At 43.9% G+C, this 18,627-nt stretch overlaps 1 protein-coding gene across 1 annotated transcript in view; it reads right to left on the bottom strand.

The window, feature by feature from the left end:
• The window catches only part of COL4A2 (collagen type IV alpha 2 chain), a 206,245-nt gene that overhangs the window by 138,253 nt on the left and 49,365 nt on the right, over positions 1-18,627 (bottom strand). Inside the window, exon 4 of the mRNA XM_054447359.2 lies at positions 16,019-16,099. Coding sequence (XP_054303334.2) covers positions 16,019-16,099 — 81 coding nt within the window. The remainder of the gene's footprint in view (positions 1-16,018; positions 16,100-18,627) is intronic.

Raw genomic sequence — 18,627 nt, 5'->3', positions numbered from 1 at the left:
AGGAGACACCCCTCCCTGAGTGTGACTAAGCCACACATAAGGACAGGAGAGAGCAGCTTTTTGCTTAAATCCTAAGTTTTACCTAAGTCTAATAGCTGCTTCAAATTTCTTACTAGCTGGTCATATCAGGAGGACTGTTCTATAAGTTGTTCTGATTTTTGCTTTTTAAAGAAAAGTAGTCAAATATTTCACTACCCAAAGCCCTCTACCATAGATGCCCTCTGAAGGCAAGATTTAAAACGTTCTTAAAATTGTGCTTGCTACTAATGGTCCAATTAAATATCAACTCTGTGAAGGTAAAGAAGGCTAACATTTGTAAATCATTTCCCTACCTAAAAAACGCGTTCACAACACAGTTGGTACTCGCTGGGTGGCAGGTAGAATGGAAATCCTAAAGTTTGGGTTGTTCCATCAATATGAATATTCTGCAGCCCACATGTGCTATTCAAGTGGATCAGACACCCCAAATGATTCATAGTGCTGGCAGAAAAAACTTACAACTAAATCATTATGCTTCCTTTTAAATTGTGAAAACAGGTAACGGACATCCCAACTCAGAGAAACATTATGTATAAAGAAATAAACTGTTTAGTCACTAAACCACATGGCTAGTAAGAAATGGATACATAGCCACACAGCGGCCAACATACATCAGAACCCATACTAGAGTTTGGAAATAAAATCATGTGAACCAGAACAATGACCTTCCATGACATGCACTGTGCATGTCCCAGACAATGGGAAATTTAGACGCACAAACAAAAGACAAACAACAAAACCTGCCCAAAGGCATAGGAAACACCTGCAATTTTTAAAATGGAACAAGATACTAATGATTATTTCATATGAAGCTTTTAAAATAATATTTGCTTCACTGTGGTGGCCACAAAATAAGATTTAAAGCTCTGTAAATAAATCAATTGAATGATATCTGCAGTTTAAGTTGGAAATTTTCTGTCTTTTCAGGTTATCTCTCTTGGCAACAGGAGAAGAGATCTTCACAAACAAGAAAAAAGCTTGCCTGCCTTCCAGAAATAACACATGTTAAAAAAGAAAGGCAATGATACACAAAGAGTAAAATGTCTCCAGATTTGAAACAATAGCATAACACTGATTCTTTTTATTAAAAAATAACACAAGACAAATTCCAGAGAAGAGAAACTCTACAGGATGACACTTCTCATTTCCCCATTCCTGACCTGTCAGAGAGACTTACGAGATTCTGAAATAGCTCACAAATCACATGAAGGAAAAATGGGTCAACTGGCTTGGTGTTCAGAGACGGAAACATTATTATTTTTTTAAACAAAAAAGTCTGTTGAAGGGTTTTGGGAAAGTTTTCTCTTTGTGCTTGATCCCACCTCCGCACAAGGTCCTCTGCCCCCCTCTCAAGGAACCACCTCAACAGTGGAATGACGGGCCCGGTGTGCTGGGCTCTGAAGACAATGGGATGTTGTCAATCATTCATCAAAATACCCAGTTGTTCATGCTTCAGTTATGTTTTAAGTTCCTGCCAACTAGAGTAAGGACAATTGGAAACCCCCTGAGTGGGATGTAGCATTCTTACAGAGAGAGAGAGGTGAGCGGAATCTCCCAGCTCCTCAGGGTGCAGATGTGTTCCGGCCTTGTCCACCCACTCCTGCCTCCTTTCCCCTCCATGAGCCAATTCCCTGTCTGTTCATTTCTGGAGTTCCTATTGTCTCAAAGCCAACAGCATATAGAGATCAGTAGGATAAGAACTAGGGGAGACGGAAAGACAATGAGCTCCCGGCACGGCCAACATCAGACCCCAGGCAGAACAGTCTTTGCAGCGCCCAGGCTCCCAGGCTTTCTCATATCCCAGACGTCCCCGCCGCCCACCCTACACTATGCTCAGAGAGCAGGGAGTATCGATGCTCACAGCAGAGCTATGTGGAGAGCGCCTGATGGCTTCAAAACCAGCTATTGTTCACAACACTTAGGAACATCTGGCACAGGCTTGATATAAAAACATGATAAATTTTAAAAAGCAACAGTGTCTTCTAATAAAGTTGCAGGACATTAAAAAAATACACACTGGGTTTCATTTTAAGTTCTTAGATAAGATTAAGTGCTAAAAATAACTAAAATCCTATATTGAGCACTAGAGGTTGAAAAGATTTTCTAGGATAGTAAATTGTTATTCCCCTGGAAATACACGCATACAGAAAATATATAAATACTTGGTAAATATAAGATGTATACAATTTCAGAACATAAATGTAAATAGGTCTAGGTACACACACACACACACACACACACACACACAACGCACATTATGTACACTTTAAGATCCTGAGCTTCTTTATTGTATCATATGTATCTTAATTGTAGGAATAATTAATAACTAATTCTATGCAATAAGATAATTCCAGAGGCTTCTCTTACTATGTCAGCGGCTGCTAGGAAAGGATGCGGGGTGCTGGTGAAGAACCCTTGTCCTCCATAAATGCCAGTTTTAAAGGACGCATCTTATTCATCTTTGTGATCAACTGGGATTTCCATTACTCATCTTTCCTTCCAAGATAACTGACATTTTTGAAGGGCACCCTTTTTGTTAAACTTTATTTCCTTCTACCAAAGAAGTCTTTTTAATCTTCTGGAATTAAGGAGTTCATTTCCATCCACAAAGTTCTTTTTGTTGACTTCCTCAGTCTGATTATTCGACTTGAGGGTATGCAGATGGCTGCATAGCTATCCCTTTTCATCCATGCTATCCTCAAAATAAAGTCCCAAAAATACTAGTAGGAATTAACATTTAGAAATCTCCTTTTTGGTCAATAGCCATCTTCATGGACTGTCTATGTCTGAATTAGATCAGTATTAGACAAGTAGGAGAGAGGGAGAGAGAAAAATCAAGGGCAGAAGAACACCTTCAATTTCCCCATCTCCACATCAGCAATTTTAGCTGCACCTTTCCACAATTTAACAGGAATCAAAACAAAATCCTGAATCAAGTTCAAAAATTAAGTGCACAAGTGGAAATCCAAGAGTGAAAAAGCAGAACCCCCCCCCCCAAAATACAAAGCTGTGTGCGGTGGCTCACGCCTGTAATCCCAGCACTTTGGGAGGCCAAGGTGGGCGGATCACGAGGTCAGGAGTTCGAGACCAGCCTGGCCAACACAGTGAAACCCCATTTCTACTAAAAATACAAAAAATTAGCTGGGCATGGTGGTGGGCTCCCAGCTACTCGGGAGGCTGAGGCAGGAGAATTGCTTGAACCTGGAAGACGGAGGTTCCATTGAGTCAAGATCGCTACATTGCACTCCAGCCTGGGCAACAGAGTGAGACTTTGTCTTGAAAAACAAAACAAAACAAAACAAAACAAAACAAAAAACTTGTCAAAAGAAAACAAACACCCTTTTTTTTTTTGGTAGAAATACATTACTAGTGAGCCAATGCAATGCAATAATGTGGTTGGTAAAAGAGAGTGATGTGATTTTAGGACAGAGTTTTAGAAGCACAGCTTCCAAATCCAGGGGGAAATCATTTCACTTCACTCCACGTTGATCAGGCAGCAGCTAGAAAGTAAAGTTGAAATCTTAAGGTAAAGACCCAAGAAGGAAAGTGAGACGCTCAGAACAAGGTGAGTAGAATGAGGTGCAGGTTTTCCTATGAAGTCAGGGTATATTGCAGCTATTGATAATTAATACTTTAGGATGGAAAAGATTCAATAAATCATGTTCTTCCCTATGCTGTGCTGCGATCAATGAATTGAAGAAAGGGGGGTTGGACAGGGGGCTGGTGGGTGGATGATGGGAGAGAAGGCTCATCCGTGCGATGGGGAGCTTTGGGGTGAGGCTGGCTGGAGTCATCCGAGTATCATTGAGGTATCTGAGTTAGTGCGTATTTGTAAGGTGAGGCGGGAAGGGTGGGATTGTCGAAGAGAAGTAGGCACGTGTCAAAGCTAAAATTTTCCTGCGTTGCAGTTTTATTAACCATAGCCTATGCCACGGTGCCACCTGTTGAGTGCTACTGGTGGGCATTCTGGTTGGAAGAACAACTTGTCCATAGTGTTAAATAGTGCTCTTATTAATGGTGTTAGATTTTAAAGGTCTCACAATGATTGAAGCTCATCAGAAGGTGAGTGCTCCTTATCTGACATGCTTGGGACCAGAAGTGTTTTGGATTTGGGAGTTTTTTGAATTTTGAAATATCTGCATATACTTACTAGTTGAGCAACCCTAAACTGAAAAATCTGAAATCCAAAATGCTCCAACGAGATGACCTTTGAACGTCAGGTCGGTGCTCAAAAGTGTTCTGATTTTGGAGCCCTTCAGATTTTGGATTTTTGGATTAGGAATGGTCAACCTGAATAGCCATACTGTAACTCTAATTGCTTTATTTATTTATTTATTTATTTATTTATTTACTGAGACAGAGTCTCGCTCTGTTACCAGGCTAGAGTGCAGTGGCATGATCTCAGCTCACTGCAACCTCCAACTCGCGAGTTCAAGTGATTTTCCTGCCTCAACCTCTCAAGTAGCTGGGACTACAGGTGGCGTGCCACCACGCCCAGCTAAATTTTTTTGTATTTTTAGTAGATACCTGGTTTCACCATGTTGGCCAGGATGGTCTCCATCTCTTGACCTTGTGATCCACCCGCCTTGGCCTCCCAAAGTGCTGGGATTACAGGTGTGAGCCACCGCGCCTGGCCTAATTGTATTATTTTAGTCTTCTTGGATTTCACATTAAACATCCTAATGCTATTATTTAGCTCAACCCCCCTTTTCTTTGGCCTTAGTTGATTGTGAATTAGAAAAATAGCTTAAATATAACACATTACGACACTAATATAACTATTCTACCACTTGTAGAGATTAATTACACGTTCTCAGGATGCTTCTTGACAATACTGGCTTTCTGCAGTGAAACCTCTACAGCTCAACTCCTACACAATCCTTGAAGAGGAGCAGATGGGTATCACTCCCTGGTCATCTCTCCCCTTCATGCTTTAAAGTGAAAACAAACTCATGACAAATGCAGTCCAGATGAGCAATCATTTCTAAGAAAGGTGAAGCTGATAAGGAAATAGAAAGAAATCTCCTCTCTTTCTATTTATTTTCTCTAGAAAGAATGCTTACTTTATGTCTAGTCAAAGGCATGTCTACCATTAGGTTTCATTTAGTGAAGCTGTGAAATGAAGCTTATTGCTTTGAAGTTTTAAGTGGGACTGAAAGTCTCTAAGTAAAACCTTATTTTGAAGAAGAGGAACTTTTTTAGTTCAACTTTTGGGAGTTGGATTATTTTCTTTTGCAGTAGTATGTAATACTTTTAATGACTTGAGACCTTTGTGAATTTTACTCTGGATATATATAAACCTACGCCTTTTTGTCTTTCCTTAAGTTACCAGTAAAGTCTATCCAGTTTCTCTCCCTGGAGTCCTTACAACAGAGTGGATATTCATCAGTCTCCAATGCATTCTTCTGTCCTTCCTGAATACGGGGCTGGGAGAAGACTAGTCAATGTTCTAGACCAATAATTCTATCATTCTTCGAAGAGAAGTCCAAATATTTGTAAAATTTCAGGTGTTAAATGATGAGGAATTTACCCCAAGGTCTTCAAGTGCAGGAAGCCTGGCTTCCTGTTTCGGAGTTTTGCTTGAATTTTCTGGACTGCTTATTCAATCCTCTCTTTCTTTTAGGTTGCAATGGTATGGCCGGTTGGGGTTGCGAACATGTACAGTAAAATCTGTTAAAGATTTATGGATCTTGCCCTCTGTGGCTGGCATATCCCAGATGCCTGAGGGTATAAGATCTGCCACTTCTCTAAGCAGGGTTGAAATGAGTAGTATGCTAAAAGCAACACAAACAAAAGCAAACTGCTTCCTCCAGGCTCATAGGATTCTGTTAATTTTGCTCTAAATTAGTGGAAACTCATCAGTCCTCAAAGACCACGGCAATATTCCTTTCACCAAACCTAAGAAAGGCTGGTTTTGTTGACAGATGCTAAGCATGGGTGCAATGCACAAAATTGATTTTGATAGTAAGGTTCTCTTGACATACATCTCTTATTTTCATAAGACTTTTACAATGGCATAATCGCCACCTAAAGTGCATTTTTTAAAAGTAATTATTGCCATGCAGAGCTAAGACATGCCAGAACTTTAATTTTCATTAGAGAGAGATCAACCTCACTATAGAATTCATTCAAACTTCGGTTTCTTTATTCAAAACAGACTTTAAGAGGGAAGAACTGTAATAATGCCTCACAAAGACAACAGTTTAATAGAAAACATGGATGCTGACAATGGAGCCAAGAACTTGTTAGGCCAAAGATATTATTTACCCAACATTAATTACTTCCATTTTATTTTGTTCTTTTTCTTTATTTCTGGTTCCAAACCTCTAAGAGTTATTCACCCTAACAGTGTTTTAGATACAAAAACTTTTGTTCCTACGGTGGAGATTTTTCACACACTCGCAGTGGCTTCACAGGAAGCTGCCATCAATACGGGGCTCGCATCGGGTTCCTGGGAGGTGTCTGGCTGCTGCCATTCTCCTAGAATGCAAACCTCTAGGCTGGACACAGAGAGGAAAGGGACAGGGGTGTTTTGATCTTTCTAATCAGTGGGGACATATGGCCTTTGGAAGGCCTGCTTTGCGCTTCCCAGGTGAGTCAGACCTCTGACACCTTGAGCACTTCAGTTGTCTACACCACAATGAACTCATTTGGGTGAGATGCCAGAGGGCTCGGAAGTGCAGGCAGCTCAGTGCCTCAGGTTGACCAGCTTCCTAAGGACATTTTGAAATGACTGTTTCATTTAAAAATACATTTATTATATGTTTACCCTAATGTCAATGATAGTAACAGAAAAGGTACGCAGCCATCTTCACCCTTCGAGGATGAAGGACACTAACCATGTCCTTCTGATTTAATGATGGACAAAATAAAGCAGAGACGAAGGTACCCCATTTCCTCCTTCCTGGGGTACCCACTGCGTGCAGCATTTAGGTGGCAAATTCAAAGGCCCCTCAGTGAGGAAAATGTGCGTACGGTTGCTTGGTTTGATCATTTCTGCCATTTTCTCCCCTTGGCTATTATTTTACTGTCTCCAGAAGAAAACAACAACAGTAGTTTCAAAACTTTGCAAAACAATCTAGTAGTTTTCTCTTTATTATTGAAGTAGTCTAGTAGAAGACCGCCCACAGGCAGGAACATTTAGACTCTTGTGTAGACCACCTCTAAAGGATCGCTGAGATAAACCCAACTGGGAAGACTGACTGTGGACGCTGTTTCTATATGAAGCTACCATAGCTTTAGACATTCTTCCTGCTGCATGAGGGAAGACAGATTCAGAGAAAACATTTCTATTCAAAGTAGCTTTGAGAAAGCATATCATGTCTGGTAACTACTATGGTCTGATCTTTTTAGAAATCCTGCAATTGTTTACAAAAATGAATTGGAATCGAATAAAACAAAACAGTGGTCTTTGAAGATTGCCATTTCTTCTCTAACAGAGAGGGGGAAATGCTTCAGTGCCACATTTGTCAAAACTTTCCATCAGGAGGTCGGAAAAAAGGATTTCGAAAGTCAGTGTTTTAGTTTGGTTTATAAGAAGAATGGAACTGTGAATTCCTTTTACTCTAGTTTATCAACAGTTCTTTGGAGTCTGTGTGAGGTTTTTAATCAAGACATGAAATGGCTATTATTATCTGATCCCAGCTAACTTGTCAATCCGATGGAGTGTTGAGCTTTGGAAGTGGCATTTTCTTTCATGTCCTCTATCCTAAGAAAGGCCCTAGCTTTGTTTTAGCAATGGAGTTTTACATTCCTTCAACACTCAAATATGTATTTTCTATCAGCTACTGCACGTAAGGCACTGGTCTAAGAGAAAGAAAGAGTCAACGAACCGGGGAGGATGCCCCAGCAGCAGGGGCTGCAAGGGGGCCCGGGTGACTCTTGGAGGGCCAAGGGCATTGCGTGGAGAAAGGGCAGGTGCAGAGAGAAGGGTAGGGGGAGGAGTGTGCAAAGCTCTGGAAAGCCCATTTGAGCAAGGTGCGAAGCCCTCAGGAGACTCCTTTAAAGAAGTCATGTGTCCTACCCAAGGTCACAGAGCCCTTTGTGACAAAGTCTCGAGGTTCATACTTTGGTGCTCCATTCAATGAGGATCCAGTTCTAATTAAAGAAAATGCCAGGCCGGGAACAGTGGCTCACACCTGTAATCCCAGCACTTTGGGAGGCTGAGGCAGGCAAATCACTTGAGGTCAGGAGTTCGAGACCATCCTGGCCAACATGGAGAAACCCCATCTCTACTAAAAATACAAAATTAGCAGGGTGCGGTGGCGCATGCCTGTAATCCCAGCTACGCGGGAGGCTGAGGCAGGAGAATGACTTGAACCCAGGAGGTGGAGATTGCAGTGACCCGAGATGGCGCCACTGCGGTCCAGCCCAGGCAACAAGAGCGAAACTCCATCTCGAGAAAAAAACAAGAGAGAAAATGCCTTGAAAAACAGGAAACTTGGCCCCTAACACAGGCAGTGGATTATGCATAGCCACAGTTGGCTACTAAAATTTAAAAACAGTATATATTCATTCAACAAATATTTAGTATATATCCATCACTTGTCAGGCCCCGCGTAGGCCCCGGGAATACAGAAGTAAACAGAGCAGTCATCTTCTGGAGTTGTGGCTATGCGAGTACTTGAGGTGTGGCTAGTGAACAGAAGAACTGAATTTTAAATTTTATTTCATTTTAATTAATTAAAACTGAAATTGAAATAGCTGCATGTGCCTAGCAGTTTCCGTACTGAACACCCAATCTCCGTTGAGTTTGGAGCCCAGAGGTAGAGGGAGGATCTGGGGAGAGTGGAGAGACAGGAAACTCATAGTAAATGTGTAAGACTATTCTAGATAGTAAATCCTAGATGAAAAGAAAATACAATATAAAGTCAGGGTTTCATGAAAGTAAGACCAAGATGGGTGACCTATTGGGCTTATATATTTACAAAAAGAATATTTTCTGAAACTTGGAACTTCAGAACATAATGCAGCTCTTTCTTTCCAGCGAGATTTAACCATTCTCTTGAAGTGGGACATTTAATAAACTGTTGTAGAATTGAGTTAATTATGCAGCTGACGAAGAAAGAAGCAATTACGAATTTCTGGCCCCTCCTCCACTCGCCATCCCACCCCATATGATAAGTATTTTATGTCAAAAGAACCATTATAACACCATTGAGGATTTGATAGATAATGGGCCAGTTTGGAGCTCACCCACAGAAAATAATCACGGGACCCAGTTGCCACAGCCCCTGCAGTGCTGGATGAGCCAGACCACCTTCACTCCAAAGCCATACTAAAAATAACTGCATGGTTTTGAAAGTGAGTGAGAGCTATGTGTAGACAGGGCTATAAAAGCCTGGAAGCCAGGTGGTGTTTCTGCTATTTCTGACTAATTCCTTGCCCTTTCTGTGCAGCGTGTAAAATGCTGGAGATTTCTTTTTCTAAGTATGCTGCTGAGCACACCGTTAAAAAGTATCCGCCTGGAAAAATTGCAGTTGGTTTGCAAAGAGGTCCGACACAGCAGCACTGATGTTTTTATTCCACACATGCACACATCTTCAAAGAACTAAGACAGAGGCTGGGTGCGGTGGCTCACACCTGTAACCTCAGCACTTTGGGAGGCAGAGGCGGGTGGCTCACCTAAGGTCAGAAGTTCGAGATCAGCCTGGCCAAGATGGTGAAACCCCATCTCTACTAAAAATACAAAAATTTCAGAACCCCTCTAGCCATGGAAACACCCACACAAAAATGCCCGTGCTGCCAGGGCATCACAATTCTCTCCTTGGGGAAGATTTAGTTTTATTTTAAAATCCTGGCTATCTACATGGAAGGGTAGGGTTTATGATTGGCAATACACAATAGAAGATGCCCTTGGCAAGACCGCTGCTCTCCTTAGACAGAATATCTTGCCAATGGCTTTGCTTCATATCTGTGAGGGGCACCCTCTCCTTTCCTTCCCCGAGGCTGGGGGCTTTTCTTTTTCATCTCAAGATGACCCCTCTGAGCTGACAGCAGGAGCCAAAGACAAGGCATTTTCTTGCTTTCTCGTTATCTGCCTCCATCCCGCTCCGAGCACTCGTTCCCTTTTCTCTTGGCGGCTGTTTTTGCTCAGTTTCTCTCTGGTTTCTTTTACTTTGATTTATATTGTTGAATTTAAGAAATCTGGTGAGGCTAAGGACTATTTGACCCAAGTCCAGGGACCTATAGACTGTGGGAAACTCTTAGCTACATGAAAAAATGCAATCGCTAAACACAACTTGTTGCCTTAAGCACTCAGCCACTGCTTACTTGAGCGAGCTTGTCAATTGCAACCTTCCAGAAGCATAGTCTCCAGGCTCTCAGCTGCAGCTGCCAGGCCTCAGGGGGCGCTGTGGGTACTGCCTGGATGCATGCTGAGTGAAGCAGGGGACTGCACTCACTCGTTCAGGAGCTGATGACGTGGGTTCTCTTTTCCCTATTGTCGTGTGGCAGGGCCATTTGACCATCTCACTAATTCCCAACACGGAGTTATCCAACCAGTCTTCATATTTACTAGTTTTTGGAATACCCAAGTGCCTTAGGACACAGGAGGTGCCCTGTGAAGGTTGATGTCATTAAAAAATTTGAAACAACCTATCTGATCAGAGTTTATGGTCAAAAATCAGATGTTTGGGGGGAACAAGAACCTGGCTAAGTTATTGAAATAATGAACTAAAATTGACCTTACTTGGAAAAATCCAAGACTTTCACCATCTGCTAGGTGAGTTAACAAGCAAAGCAAAGCTGTCTTATTTGTTGACTCCGATTTCCTACCTGCCCCTCTACTGCTTTCTATACTATTAACCTTTACATTGCGTGGTGCTGATAACTCTGACAGAAATTCTGTAACTGAAACTCACTTTGATGCTTCCCATTCAACTGCCTTCCATCTCCATAGTGTATAAAGAAAGAAAACTGAAAAGAGAATAGAAAAAGGAGGCTGGGTGTGGTGACTCACATCTGTAATCCCAGCAGTTTGGGAGGCTGAGGTGGGCAGACTGCCTGAGCTTAGGAGTTCAAGACCAGACCGGGCAATATGGCAAAATCCTATCTCTACAAAAAAAATACAAAAATTAGCCGGGTGTGGTGGTGCATGCCTATAGTTCCAGCTGCTTGAGGGCCTGAGGCAGGAGAATTGCTTGAGCCTGGGAGGGCTGCAGTGAAAGGTGCTAAGGGCGGGCAGCCTTGTCTGGTGCTGATGATTGCCTGGTATTCAGTGGAGGGGTGAATCTGAGAAAATGCAGTATCAATGAATCAGAACTTATAATTTATAATTATTCCAATATACTTACTAGAGATTATTTGAAATACAGACCCTCAAATAACAATAAAGCCCTGAATCATTTGTTAAAGTTATTTTTTAATTCACAAAACAACTGAAGAGGTGGTTAGAGAGTTAACTAGGGAACCATAACTCTTGCATAACAAGGGGAAACTCTCTTCTCACGCTGCCTATGTTCTTCCCTGCGCCCCGGAGAGCCTCACTCTTCTAGGCTGACATATGGGAAGAGGAGTACGGACACAAAAGATGATCATGCTGGAAAAAGAATTTGTCTAAGTCCCCAGACTTGAGTTTTGTTTTGGGCTCTGCCACAATCTGGGTGTGAGATTTGCAGAGGCCATTTCCCTCCTGAAGTCAGTGTGCTCATATGTGAACTACAGGACATGGGCTGGCTCCTGGCTCAGCTCCTCCCAGCTCTGCCCAGGGAAGGGAAGTGGGCCGTGCCCAGCAGCCGGGCCACAGCTCCCGCCTTGCCTCTTCAGGCCTCAACTCTGTGGCTGGCTGGAATTATCTATGGGACTGGGTGGTTCTGTCTGGGAGAAGCAATTCTCTCCCTGCTAGGAGAGTCTACCACTCACCGCCCAAGGATGGAGAACAAAGCTCTGCAAATTGACCCAAAGCTCATTCATTGGTCACATGAGAATCCATTTGGAACTGGAATCCATAGTATGCTTGTGATTTCTGCTTAGTGTCCAAAAGTTATCCAGTGACGTACAACTTCCGATGTTGGCTGTCACCATGGTGACGCACAGATGAACTGGGGTACCATGCCCATAAAAGGCTGAGCTAGCCAAGTGCTGGGGTGTGGCGAGTCTGCAGCCAGGCATTTCCAGGGCTGTTACAGTAGCACCACAGGGAAAAGAGAAGGGAGCCACCCCAGGGGAAGCTGTGGGAAAGAACAAACTATGCACACAGCCCTTTCGACAGCAAGCTCTGTCCAGCTGCTATTTTTATGTATTATCTTACTTTAAAAAAATACTATCAGTCCAAAAGTAGGGCAGACAGATAAATGCTTCTGCAAGAACACATTTGGGAAAATCTGTTAATTAATAAATAGTTAAGCCACATGTACTGGATTTGTAGTATTGAAATAGATACTCTATCTTAAAAATGTTTTAATACAATAGATGCAACAGTCCTGAGAGTAAATGTCTCCTGTAACATACAGGAGAATATCTCCAGGAATAAGAAAATGGTAAATGGCATCACTGATCTCTTTCTTACCTTTTATCATCAGCCATTTCTATCACTTTATCGGTGAATGTTCAGGGTCTCACCTGAATTAACAGGGCAGCCTTGTGTGCTGATTGTTAACACACCCCAGTGACTGGCTCTGTGTGGTCCCTTGGCAGCACGGGCCTCGGCCCAGGTGCAATGACAGTGTCAAGCATCATGCAGCACCCAGAGGTACAGGTACAGCCAGATTTCAGGCCACTTGAGTGCTGCGCGTGCACAGTGGATCCCACAGGCCAGGCCCTGGGCTGGGGGGCGGGGATCGTTTGCCTCCGTCTTTTGTACAACCCTTCAGACAGCTGCCAATCACAGCTTAATTGGATCAGTGTTGATAATCCGTCTGAATAACTAGAGGACAGCCAAGCCCACACGGAGTTTTGGATTACTCATGTTAATCAGATTAACCAGAAGGTGTCGATTTTTCATTTTACTTGGCAAAGTATAGAAAGAGACTCAAGGTGTTTCCTTCATTAGAGACGCTGGGAAATAAAAAGGTCTCAATGCCTGTGCTGTGAATTCACGAAATCACAGAGTCTTGGGGATCCTTAGAAATCCCCTCCTAATAACCTCACTGAAAAGACCTCTGGCATCGTGTAACAGTACACTGCTATGCAGATGCCATTATATATTGAAATAATCTGAACTAGCTATGTTTACTGAAGAATAAAATTCTCCTAAACGCATTATGGAAAATGTTACTATGTTGATTCTGCATTAAATAATCATAGAAAGTGAAAAGGAACAGGCCCAGTCACCTCTACTCAGTTTGTTTGGGTTCTGTTTATCTGATGACATGGAGAAGAATGCAGAGCCCCTCTAGACAGTAACTCCGTCCCACACAGCCAGTCTCACAGATGTGTGTATAGCACCAATGCTATCCATGCCCGTATAAGGCTGAGCCAGTCAAGGGCTGCGGGGTGGAGTCTGCAGTCAGGCATTCTCATCACTGCCACAGAAGTGTCGTTGGGAAAATCCATAGCATGAGACCCACGGGAATTTTACATCTTGTGAAATGGCTTCCATAAACCTAAAATGATTTAGCCTTGTTAAGTGCTGATAAATGATCTTCAACCAGCAATTTCTAAACCATAAAGTCCCCACAGCAGGCACAGGAATGCTTAACCGAAACAAAAATAACTGTTTTGAGAATTGCAACTAATGATGAACGCAGCAGGTGGAGAGATGGGAGCTTTGATCAAAGGGGCAGGAAGCCTCCTCAGTTGTGATTTTTGACAGTGAAATAACGATCAGTCACAGGTCAGGAAACAGGATGACAGTATTTATAAAGAGGTTCCCTATCACGAACTGTGCCCATTTGATTTTGTGGAGGGGACACAGAAGAGGAGGTAGTGGCATCACACCTCAGTCCCGGAGGCCAAGCTCCAGCAGAGGGTAGTTCTTCCTGGCAGGTAGGGATGGGGAATGGCTACGGTAGAAACTGACTTCAGGATTCAACTTGGGGAAACTCATTTGGACACCCAAGGGCTGTTATAATTTCTGATTCCAACAACATCAGGGCAATGCAGGCAAGAGTTTCCAGTTGCCTTGACAACCTGGCATTTGCCAAACGAAGGTGTAGACAAGCATGTGTCCTAGGGTAGGGAATAAAGGCAAGGAGGCTGTGTCATAAAACAAAATACTACTCCCCACACCTTCACACATGAAAGATGGACTTAAACATGCACATATAAATAATAACTTTTAAACCAAGTAACACCAAGACTCAGTTTTAAAGGCAACAGAATCAGAGATCAATCACTTTGATTGAACATATTAAATCCAATATCAGGGCAATATTTCAAATTCCGCCAGATGTAATGGTGATAATTTGGGGTACCCTTTTTTCCTCTTACTTATCTATCAGATGCACCACATAAAAGACATTCAGGGAATGAGTATCTTCAAAGTGAGAATTGTTAGCAATGATACAATTGCCAGTGCTCTCTAGTTTGTATAACTATATTGCAGTATAAATGCAATTACGTTTTTCTTTACAGAATATTTTTATAACATTTCTGCTTATTATAAGTATAAAGCATCATTGCTTTATATATGTACATATATACACACATGCAAACACACATATGTACTTATAATGAACAATGAACAAAAGAAAAGATGTTTATGAAAAACTGCTCTCAATTTTGTAGGAAAGTGGTATACATTGACCCGATTTTGCATTATATTATTGTTTGTTCTAGTGGAAGAGAATACAATTGTATTAAATTTCTTAGCAAAGTATGCAATGACTTAATCAGGCAATTTAAGACACTCTCATTTCAAATGGAAGTACAATCAGGCACCGCATCACGACTTTTTGGTCAACAACAGACTGAACTGAAGACAGTGGTGCCCTAAGATGACACCAGATCTGCCCAGCGCATGACCCACATGTTTGTGGTGGTGCTGGTGGGGACAAACCTACTGTGTTGCTGGTTGCATCAAAGTGTGGCCAGGCAGTTACATGCAGTGTATGACACGTGGTGATAAGCAACTGTGTCACTGGTTTCTGCATTTACTATACTCTACTTTTCATCGTTATTTTGGAGTGTACTCCTATTTATATGTGTACATATGTTAACTGTAAAGTAGCCTCAGGCAGGTGCTTCAGGAAGAATCCAGAAGAAGGCATTGTTCCTAGAGGGCATGACGGCTCCATGCATGTTACTACCCCAAAGACCTTCTGGTGGGACAAGATGTGGAGGTGGAAGACAGTGATATTGATCATCCTAAGCCTGTGTAGGGCCTAGGCTTCCATGTCTGTTTGTTTCTTTGTTTTTAACAAAAAAGTTTAAAAAGTAAAAAAAATTTTTTTAATAGAAAAAAACATCGAATAAGAACGTAGAAAAAGAAAATATGTTTGTACAGCTGTACAATGTGTGTTTTAAGCTAAGTGTTATTACAAAAAGAGTCAAAAAGTTTAAAAAGATTAACAGTTTATAAAGTAAAAAAGTTATAGTAAACTAAGGTTAATTTATTACTGAAGGAAGAAAAATATTGAAAACGTAAGTTGAGGGCCACCTAAGACCCAGTGTTTATGGAGTCTACAGTGTTGCACAGTCATGTCCCAGGCCTTCACATCCACGCACCCCTCACTCCCCAATGCAGACAGAGCAACTTCCAAGTCCCGCAAGCTCCGTTCGTGGTAAGTGCCCTATACAGGAGTCCCATTTTAAATCTTTTTACTGTCTTTTTACTGTACCTTTTCTATATTTAGATATACAAATACTACTGTGTTGCAACTGCCTATGTATAGGTTTGTAGCCTAGGAGCGACAGGCTGTATCACATAGCCTGGGTGTGCAGTAGGCCCTGCCATCTAGGTTTGTGTGAGTGCTCTCTAGTATGTTCAAGCAATGACGAAATTGCCCAGCCACACGTGTCCCAGAAGGTATCCCCGTCGTTAAGCGAGGCATGACTGTATGAGGAAGACAATATTATTTATTGCAATGTTGTGACTTACACGTCCACCTTTCTCAGGGTAGCACTGGCAGCCCCCACTGCAATCTCTTCCTCCGCACGGCACATCAAACTTCTTCACACCCTGCAACAATAAAACACAAGGCAAAGAAAAGTTACCTAAAACATTGCCAACTATAACACGTATTAAAATATCATCTGTTGAGAATCCTTCCAACTCTAGAAACTATTCATTCAAAACATTCAATAAGGCTTTTTAAAAAAATAGACTAATTTTTAGAGCAGTTTTTGGTGCACAGCAAAATCGAGTGTAAGGTCCAGAGATTTCCAATATACCCCTATCTCTCCCACCCCTGAAATCCCCCACCATCGACATCCTGCACCAGGATGGAACCAACCTGTATGCTGGTTACAATTGCTGGTTACAATTGCTGGTTACAACCTGTATGCTGGTTACAATTGCTGGTTACAACCTGTATGCTGGTTACAATTGCCGAGTCTGCCCGCATCACCATCACCAGAGTCCACAGTTGAGACCAGGGTTCACCCTTGGTGCTGTATGTTCTATGGTCAAGGAGCCTTTAAATAGTGCTCACTAGGCCAGGCACAGTCGCTCACGCCTGTAACCCCAGCACTTTGGGAGGCCGAGGTGGGTGGATCACAAGGTCAGGAGATTGAGACCATCCTGGCCAACATGATGAAACCCCGTCTCTACTATAAATAGAAAAATTAGCCAGGCGTGGTGGCAGGCACCTGTATTCCCAGCTACTTAGGAGGCAGAGGCAGGAAAATCGCTTAAACCCAGGAGGTGGAGGTTGCAGTGAGCTGAGATCTCACCACTGCACTCCAGCCTGGGCCACAGAGTAAGACTGCCTCAAAAAAAAAAAAAAAAGTGCCCATAAAGTGCCCGATGCCAAGCAAAGTCCTGGACCTCCAGTGTCAGGAGAACATTCCGAGAATCTGGATTCCATGTGGAGTGAGGAATCAGGAAGGAGCAGGCCTGTGGCATGCATGAGAAACTCCGGGGCATGGGCAGCAGCTCTGCCTTCTGCCTGGACATGTGGAGCATGTGCCTGGAGAAAATACTGGCGGGGAACCCAGAGAGGTGGGCAGGAGTGGGCCACCACGGAGGGGAGGAGGAGGTGCCGGTGCAAACGGTGGCTCCCTCATGGGACACCCATGATGGTGATCAAAGGGAGGGCTGTGTGAGGAGGCGGGACTGGCAGGTGCATCTGGCGGGATGCCAAACCCTCACCCGCACCACTGATATCACTTGCGACTTCAACTGAGGAGCGTCGGCAGAGGAAGTCCATTTCCTTTCCCCTTCGCCCTGTGAGACACACACAAGCTCAGCAAGGAGGAGGAATGCCGGGAAGAGGCTTTCCTCAGGACCTATTCAGGCAAGTGGGTGACCCCGTTGAGTGTTTCATCAGAGAAGGAGATACAACCTTAAGTGAGTCAGTGGGAAATGGAGGGAGTTCCCTGGATGGACAATCCCGATGGGGCAAAAAGGTGTTTCTCATCCTTGATCTCAACATTCAAATCAAAGACGGACTTGGAGATTGGGCTACTGGACAAGTACCTTAGCTCTTCCTTTCAGATCGTGACAGTATTAAACGTTTTGAGATGATGGCAATCAGAGTGACCCCCTTTTTTCTCCCCTTTCTGATCAGCCAGGCCTCAGCACAGGCCTCCTCTCCCCTGACAGGTGAGCTAGTACAACCTTCATTCTACAGGTGAGCCAGTGCTGCCCTCCCCACTATACAGGTGAGCTAGTGCAGCCTTCCCCCACAGGTGAGCTAGTACAGCCCTCCCCCCACATACAGGTGAGCTAGTACAGCCCTCCCCACTATACAGGTGAGCTAGTGCAGCCCTCCCCCCCCACACAGGTGAGCTAGTGCAGCCCTCCCCCCCACACAGGTGAGCTAGTACAGCCCTCCACCCCCACACACAGGTGAGCTAGTACAGCCCTCCCCCACACACAGGTGAGCTAGTACAGCCCTCACCCGGACACACAGGTGAGCTAGTACAGCCCTCCCCCACATACAAGTGAGCTAGCGCAGCCCTCCCCCACACACAGGTGAGCTAGTGCAGCCCTCCCCCACAGATGAGCTAGTGCAGCCCTCCCCAAAACACGGGTGAGCTAGTACAGCCCTCACCCGGACACACAGGTGAGCTAGTACAGCCCTCCCCCACACACAGGTGAGCTAGCACAGCCCTTCCCCACACACAGGTGAGCTAGTGCAGCCGTCCTCCAGAGGTAAGCTACAGCAGCCTTCTCTCCCAACACAGGTGAGCTAGTGCAGCCCTCCCCCACACACAGTTGAGCTACTGCAGCCCTCCCCATACACACAGTTGAGCTACTGCAGCCCTCCCCCCACACACAGGTGAGCTAGTGCAGCCCTCCCCCCACACAGGTGAGCTACTGCAGCCCTCCCCCCACACAGGTGAGCTAGTGCAGCCCTCCCCCACACACAGTTGAGCTACTGCAGCCCTCCCCATACACACAGTTGAGCTACTGCAGCCCTCCCCCCACACACAGGTGAGCTAGTGCAGCCCTCCCGCCCACACAGGTGAGCTAGTGCAGCTCTCCCCCACACACAGTTGGGCTACTGCAGCCCTCCCCATACACACAGGTGAGCTAGTGCAGCC

This window comes from Pongo pygmaeus, chromosome 14 (assembly GCF_028885625.2).
Source record: "Pongo pygmaeus isolate AG05252 chromosome 14, NHGRI_mPonPyg2-v2.0_pri, whole genome shotgun sequence".
Classification (NCBI taxonomy): Eukaryota; Metazoa; Chordata; class Mammalia; order Primates; family Hominidae; genus Pongo; species Pongo pygmaeus.
Note: the sequence above shows the minus strand (reverse complement) of the source record. Positions and strands in the feature narration are given on the sequence as shown.